The 8,627-nt window shown below is 38.2% G+C and overlaps 1 protein-coding gene across 1 annotated transcript; it reads left to right on the forward strand.

Annotated features, from left to right (window-relative positions):
* Positions 1-6,876: 6,876 nt before the first annotated feature.
* Positions 6,877-7,818, forward strand: LOC131280306 (olfactory receptor 52E8-like). The gene has a single exon (XM_058306414.1). The coding sequence runs from the start codon at positions 6,877-6,879 to the stop codon at positions 7,816-7,818; it is 942 nt and encodes a 313-aa protein (XP_058162397.1).
* Positions 7,819-8,627: the final 809 nt, after the last annotated feature.

The following is an 8,627-nucleotide window of genomic DNA, read 5'->3' on the forward strand; positions in this document are numbered from 1 at the left end:
GATCCGTGTGCAGCTGGCCCATGTGCAGTGCTGATGTGCGCAAGGAGTGCTGTGCCACGCAGGGGTGTCCCCACGTAGGGGAGACCCACATGAAAGGAGTGAACCCTGTAAGGAGAGCCACCCAGTGTGAAAGAAAGTGCTGCTTGCCTAAGAATGGTGCCACCCACACAGAGAGCTGACACAAGATGACGGAACAACAACAACAACAAAAAGAAACAGATTCCTGTGCCACTAACGACAACAGAAGTGGACAAAGAAGAAGACACAGCAAAGAGACACAGAGAACAGACAACCGGGGTAGGGTGGGGGGAGGGAAATAAATAAATAAATAAATAAATAAATAAATAAATAAATAAATCTTTTTTTTAAAAAGCCATAAAAATTGGGGGCTAAACAATAGAAGGCGGGAGGTAGAAAGATGTAGGAGGGAAAAGAGATAGGGTTGTTAGCCAAAATCAGGACACACAGAAAAGAGGAAACTGAGGATGAGGAAGCACAGCAAGCAATAAACAAGTGAGCAGTACCTTATTGAAAAAAGAAAAAAAAATAGAAAAAAAAAGGGGTGGGGGGATAAAGATGAAAGAAAGATAAGATAACAAGAAAAAAAAAATCCGTGAGTCCTCAATTAAGGTTTCAGCCAAACAATAAAAAAAACAGACTTCCCTCTTAAGCTCTAATTTAGGGAAAACAATGCAAGGATAATATCCATGTTTTCCCTGTCTCAGAGTATCAGCTAATATCCCAGCTGGTCACTAGTCTAAGAGGAGCTGTGAACTGAACCAGAAATCTTGCACATTCAAGACTGAAACTCCTCCACTGAGCCAAACCCTTCTTCTGGGTCAACCTGATCCTCAAAAAAAGTCCCCTTCCAGGAGCAGGGTGACTCTTTGCAATTGAATAAACTGATTAGGAATTTGCCCCTCCCCCTTTCTCCCTTTCTCACTTCCCTCTCTCTCCAGGCAGTAGGAAGCCTGTGTGAGAGCTCCCCTCTGAAATTCAAATGGGAACCCGATTAACCAAATCACCATGGAAAATAATGACTCTCAGTCTCTTTGAGAGAGAGCACCCACACTTTGCCAGGAACCCTAAAATTTGCTCTTGGAAGTCTACCAAGCAAAGCACTTCCGACTGTCCCCCGCCATTAGGTGTGTTGCATAGGATTAGTTAATTGCCTTGCTCCACCTTCTCCCAGATATCCCACAGAGGTTAGATAAATCAGGCTGCCTTCGCAGATTCACCTTTCCCCTCTTCCTGGTTTCTCCTCAAGCCAGCTGGTATGCTCCTTAAAGCTCAAAAAGGGAGGTTCAGACAGTTGAACCCACACTCATAGGACTCCTCTCCACCCTTCACCAGAACCTTCCCACTCAGAGTTTTTCTCCTCTGGCTGTGTGATGGGCAAGGTTTGGGGAAAGCCAAGGCTTCTTGCCCTGGTGGAGGGTTTTACCATGATTTTACCTTGGCTATCCCTCTTCTTGTTATGCTTTCTTCAGGTTGATGTCCAGGAGCCTCCTGCTTTGTGGGTTCCCAAAAAACTCACTCAGGCAGGATTTTGTCCCCACTCAGAGGTTTTTTTTTTGTACGAGAGATGATGACGGTACACGAACTCTCGTTTGAGTCTTTAGACAGTTTTATATAGTATATATCTACCCCCACTCCTAGGGAGTTTAAGTGATTTATTCTAATTTTACTCTTAATAGGAAGTAATAATTTGCACCAAGTTCTTGCCTCCAAATTGTGGGCATTTTCTTTTATGGCACAGAATAGGAATAAAATATTCTGTAGCTGAATGCTGAATAAGCAGTTCTTGAAATGCACATTCTCTCCAGCACTTGTTTCTTTTTTTTAATAATGGCCATTCTATGAGATAATATCTCATTTTGATTTGCATTTCCTTAATAACTAGTGATACTGAACTTTTTTCAATGGTGCTTTTCAAGCATTTGTATTTCATTTTTGGAAAAATGTCTGTCTTTTGCCCTTTTTTTCATGTTCAAAAATATTCATTTTTACTTCAAACTTTCATACAAATTATGTTATTTCTATGCATCATGAAAGCTTTAGCCATTAAGTTCAGGCACATTGCCATAGTAATATATTTATTTTTCTAGTAGAGTGGTGTTTCTCCATTGGATTTTTAAAATTTTTAAAAATTTTTTAAAAAGGTATTTAGATTATATAAATGTTACATAAAAAATATCGGGGGTTCTCACTGCCCTGCTCTCCATACCTCCGACATTTGCCGACATTAACAATATATTTCTTTATTGTGGTACATTCATTGCAATTGATGAAACATTTGGAGCATTGCCATAAAGCATGTATTATAGATTACATTGAAGTTTACACTCTGTGTCACACAATTCTATAGATTATGGCAAGATATATAATGGCCTATATCTGTCATTGCAATGTCATTCAGGTCAATTCCCAAGTCCCAAAATGCCCCTATATCATATCTGTTTTCCTTCTTTCTGACTTTAGGACCTGCAGTGGCCACTGCCTCCACATCAATAATATAAACTTTTCCATTGCTAGAATCACAAGAAATCTACAGCAGAATACCAACAGTCCACTCTAGTCCATAGTTCATTCTCCAGTCCTGAGGATTCTGGGATGGTGATGTCCACTCCACCTCTAAATGAGAAGGGTCTTTTGCCTGTTTTTAAATTGATTTGCTTGCCTTTTTATCATTGAGTTTTATGATATCTTTGTATAGCATGGAATTCAAACACTTATCAGATATGTATTTTACAAATATTTTCTCCCATTGAGTGGGCTTCATTTTCACCTTCTTGACAAGGTCCTTTGAAGTACAAGTCCTTTAAAGCACAAAACATTTAAGTTTGAGAAGATCCCACTTATCTATTTTTTCTTTCATTGCCTGTGCTTTGTGACATTTATTTGTTTTGTTTGTAATTTGATGTGTGTCTGTATATGTGAGGTGGATTATGAAATAATTACTTAGGAATATTCCAAAAGTATTTTAAAAGTGTATATTATCCAATGATGACTTTTTCTAGTGCACATTCTCTTTGCTTTAAGTTACTCTTTGCATGGTTGAAGTGTTTGTTTCTATGAGAGGTAGGTTAAGGTATCCCAGCATGAATTGGATATATCAATTTATTTTAAAAATTTGCATTACTTTTTCCTTCACATATTTTGAAATTATGTTTTCAGATAGATCAATATTTTTGACTGTCATCTATCTAATATGTCTCATCTATATAATTGTTAAATACACAATATTTAATCAGACTTAATAAAGGGTCCATGGTTTTCACTTGATTGGCAGAGGGGTCTGTTGAACAAAAAAGGTAAAGACCTCCTGGATAGAGAAAAAAGAAAGAGTCAAAGGAAGCAAACTTGGCCCAGTGGATGGAGCATCCATTTACCATATGGGAGGTCTGTGGTTCAAACCCTGGGCCTCCTTGACTCGTGTGGAGCTGGCCCATGTGCAGTGCTGATACACGCAAGGAGTGCTTTGCCACGCAGGGGTGTCCCCCGCATAGGGAAGCCCCACGCGCAAAGAGTACACCCCATAAGGAGAGCCGCCGAGTGCGAAAGAAAGTGCAGCCTGCCCAGGAATGGCATCGCACACACAGAGAGTTGATGCAGCAAGATGACGCAACAAAAAGAAACGCAGATTCCCGTGCCGCTGACAACAACAGAAGAGGACAAAGAAGAATACACAGCAAAATGGACACAGAGAAGAGACAACTGGGTCAGGCAGGCAGGTGGGGGGAAGGGGAGAGAAATTTAAAAAAAAAAAAGCCAAATAGAATTCTCCAGTGCCTATTATTAAACTATATCAAGGTCTTGAATATACCATGGTCCCCATCACTGGGGAACTGGAGCTATAATAAAAACATAAAGACATTTCTTAATCATATTATGTGGTTTATCCCAGAGAGATGCCACATGTTTTAAAAGTGTTGCAAGGTAAGTCATATCAGGGTGAAGCTATGAAATATAAGGGATATGAGGGATGGGCTGATGTCAAGTTAGTGTGCAGAGATGGAGGACAAGTCGAAGTATGAATAGAGGATGGACAGAGAAAGCACACTTATCCACAGGACCTCTAAAGACCACTCAAGTTTTCTTTCATCTCTATGTACTTATGTTCATCCAAAGTCCCACAGAGAAAACTAAAGGGGCTGTTAAGTTGATGATGAAGGAAATGAATCAATATATCCTGTATATATGTTTAGCAGCTGTTCCTGAACTTGTATGCATGTGTCTAAATGTGAACAGCAAGAGGGCAACAGCTAAATTTCCTTACTTTTTAGAGCATTGCATGCTATTCTAAAGGTAATCATTTATATTTATCATTGAAAGAAAATAAAAGTATGAATAAGTGGATCAGAAATCATGGTGTTGATGGACAAATTTTTTTCTGAAAATAAGACTCAGGGCTAGGATGATGAAGCATTTGAGAAAGAAAATGAGTTGGCATGATAGCAGGTTGGCCATGAGCCTGTGGGATTGGGCAGTGATGAGCTATATTACCATTCTTTTCACTTCTCTCATGATTAACATTACATGGGTTGATATGTGTTGTGGGGAGACAGAGTAATAGACTAGAGTAAGTGGATGTCAAGTGGAGAAAATGGCTTCTGAGTATAATTATAAGTAGTAGCGGAGATTTAGGTGGTAAAAAATGGTATTGGGACTCAGCACAAATTGGCTTATATATGAATATGTCTTGAAATAATAAGGCACTATACATTTGTGGAACTAGAAATTTGCTGTGAGCAATGTTTAGAGATTTGTAAATGACATCCTAGAGTAGGAGGTAGGACCAGTTTTGAGAACCCATTTACAAAATCTATAGGGATTAGTGGGTAAGTTGATTTTGGGGGAATGTAATCATATTTTGTTTTTCTGAGTTTCTGCTGTACATTGCTTCTAAGTGTGATTGATACACTTGACTTTTAGATTTTCAGCATTCTCCTAAATTTTAGATACCTGCCAGACCATTTTGTTTTTGTTCTTATCTCCATAGAGAATAAATTATTTAAAAATCTTTTTGTGAAGAATTACTTTTTAAATCTTAGTGTAAGCCTAATCTCCTACATGCAATTTATCTTGACCCACCTTTATACCTCCAACATGCTTTTACCATAGCATTGGTAATGCAGTATCCAAATTTCTGTCTGGAATTTTATTTCTCTCACTAACGGTGTTATTCTTGAGAGTCTGTGTCAGGATTATTTAAATATGTATTCAAGTGCCTAATCAGGGAAGGCACATAGAGAATTTCTTAAATATTTGGGGGGATAAATTGTGCTGAGTGCCCCTCTATGTCCCTTGTGTGTTCACCACACAGAAAGTGGAAAGAATTGTTTCTTATTTCTCATTTTCTCAGTAAAATACTGAGAACTTCATAGATTTCTTTCCTGGGTTCAGTAACATAAGTTTGCTTATTGTTCTTCTTCCTGAAAGGATTTTTCAAATTATCTCTTATTTCTCCTTTTCTTAGGCTTTAAATGGGCGTAGATGTTTGCCAGGAACTTATTTCATCATCGATTTAAAGTAGGGATACTGATATTCGTATGTATTTATAACTCATTGGTATCACTAACCCCAATATTCTAAAATTTTAAAATTTGAATCAAAACTTTGGATAAAATTATGTACATAGCTGCCACATTTTCTGTAGGATTAGTTTTATCCAAAATGATACTTGATAATAACCATTCTCCAATGGTGTTTTCATGAAATTCTTAATTTACTGTAAGTTAAGATTTTCTACATAATCTACATATGTGCTAACATGGAAAATCCCTTCAGAATTCTTATTTCTCTGTGACAAAAAGGAAGATACACATTAAGACACTAATGTATGGAATAGATAAATGCTTGGATAGGAATTAAATTGCAAGGTGGTTAAAGTTCTGCTTTTTCCCTGTCCATATACATTTTTTCTATGATATTTGAAAATTCCTATGCACCCAAAATATAGCCCATGCTCCCAAGCTGTTCCATGGCTGGACAGTTTCTTTAATGGTTGCGTTATTGTGTACTCACCAGATAATAGGTTTATCTAAATCAAAATAAACCCTCAACCAAACTTCCATCTTAAGTGCAAAATATCCTTTGCCAAGAATTTACCTCTCCTTGTCTCTAGCCATTTTCCAAATATAATTAATTCAATTATTTTTCTTGCCAAACCATTTATGATGATTTTTGAATTGTATGTTTCCTGAACATTCATTTGAAATTACATACCGGACTCCCTCTTCTTATTTAATTTATGTATTTATGATCTTTTAAAACTGAGAACTTTTAAGTAGCAGACCATTTTCATATACATGAATAAACAAAGAATGGTTGTTATCTCTCAAAATCAGCCCTTTCTATATTCACAAACACATGTAAAAATGCACACACATACACAAAAACACACAGATATATGCATATGAAATTTATAGCTCTCTACTTCCCTAATAGGGGAGAAATGAATGAGATAAAAACAACCAAAGAATTCACTATTTACATTAAGCAAACATCATGCAAACATTCCAAATACACAGAATATAGAACTTTATTTTTCCCTTCTATTTCTGATTATAGTCCTGATTATGAAATTTCCCCTGGCAGGGAGATATTATTCTCCCTTCCTTTCTTTGTTAGTGGGGAATGCAGCTGAAGAGTGAGACTGATTCTATTCAAGGTGCTGTTTGATGCTCAAGGGGGAGGGGATATCATAATATAAACAGATCATTTTACCTCCTTTCTAAGTGGGAAGAAAAGAATATTAAAATGTTCTTTTGCTTTTTACCAGGAATCTGGGCATAGGGAGAAGTGGAGCAAAAATCACTAATGGGAAGTCAGTAACTGTCTCTGGTATGCACATCAACTAAATGTGGTAGAAGAATGCCTATGCTTAATGACACTCAGTTCCATCCTTCTTTGTTCCTCCTGGTGGGCATCCCAGGACTGGAAGCTGTGCACATCTGGATTGGATTCCCCTTTTTCTGTGTGTATCTTGTTGCACTCCTGGGCAATGCTGCTGTCCTGTTTGTGATCCAGACTGAGCACAGTCTCCATGAGCCCATGTACTACTTCCTGGCCATGCTGGACTCCATTGACCTGGGCCTGTCCACAGCCACCATCCCCAAAATGCTGGGCATCTTCTGGTTCAATCTCAGGCATATATCCTTTGGGGGCTGCCTTTCCCAGATGTTCTTCATCCACTTTTTCACAGTAATGGAGAGCATCGTATTAGTAGCCATGGCCTTTGACCGCTACATTGCCATTTGTATCCCCCTCCGGTACACTGTGATTCTTACCAACAAAATCATTGGCCTCATTGCAGGTGCTGCTGTCCTGCGGAGTCTGAGCATGATTGTTCCACTGGTGTTTCTCCTCCTGAGGCTGCCCTTCTGTGGGCACCATGTCATCCCTCATACCTACTGTGAGCACATGGGCATCGCCCGCCTGGCCTGTGCCAGCATCAAAGTCAACATTATGTTTGGACTTGGGGATATGTCTATTTTATTTTTTGATGTGCTCCTTATTACTCTCTCCTATGTCAGGATCCTCTATGCTGTCTTCCGCCTGCCCTCCTGGGATGCCAAACGCAAAGCTCTCAACACCTGTGGCTCCCACATTGCTGTTATCTTAGCTTTTTTCATACCAGCATTTTTCTCTTTCTTGACACACCGCTTTGGCCATAATGTCCCTCAATACATCCACATCTTGTTGGCCAATCTATATGTGGTTGTTCCTCCAGCCCTCAACCCTGTCATTTACGGCGTCAGAACCAAGCAGATTCGGGAGCGAGTGCAGAGGATATTTTTCAAGGAAGATAACTAACTAGTCAAGGGCTTTACCTTAGAATTCCTATTTTCTTGTCTGTAGATGAGAGTGTAATGTTGAGCTCAATAATACATAATCCATGAATTTAAACTTTTGTCTTTAAATGTAATGCTGAGTATATTAGTGATTTTATTGAAATCTGTATGAAATCTATTTTTATAGGCACTTTAATTCATTATTGTTTGAGTCTTTAGAAAGTCCTACATAGTATATATCTACCCCCACCTCTCCTAGCTTTAAGAGGATATATTGATGATAGGGAGTTTAAGTGATTTATTCTAATTTTGCTCTTAGTAGCTAGCAGTAATTTGCACCAAATTCTTGCCTCCAAATTGTGAGCATTTTCTTTTATGGCATAGAATAGGGATAAAATATTCTGTCACTGAATAAGTAGTTCTTGAAAAAAATGTTTAACGCATTTGTTCTGAGTCTTATGTGTGTGTTTGCATGCATTTTACTTGAGGGGCAAACTCATATAGACATGAAATTAATCAGCATGAAGAGAATTCATGTTTCATGTCAGGCTTTGAAAAAGTATTTTTAACATTGATGTGTAAGTTTCTTTCTCTCCCGTCTGCCAAATCATTGAATTCATTTTTGGGGTTGTCTTTATTAGGTTTCTACACAGAAGCATGACTGACAGGATGCATATATGAACTGTCTATTTCTGTGTGGTAGGCTACAACCTGGGAATTCCTATGAAAGTTTTCAAGGAATTCCAGAGGAGAAGCCCTCAAGATGGAAATTGTTCCTTCTGACAGCTGAAATCATCATTTCTCCTTTTAATGCCTTCAACTGATTAGATG

This window comes from Dasypus novemcinctus, chromosome 10 (genome assembly GCF_030445035.2).
Source record: "Dasypus novemcinctus isolate mDasNov1 chromosome 10, mDasNov1.1.hap2, whole genome shotgun sequence".
Taxonomy (NCBI): Eukaryota; Metazoa; Chordata; class Mammalia; order Cingulata; family Dasypodidae; genus Dasypus; species Dasypus novemcinctus.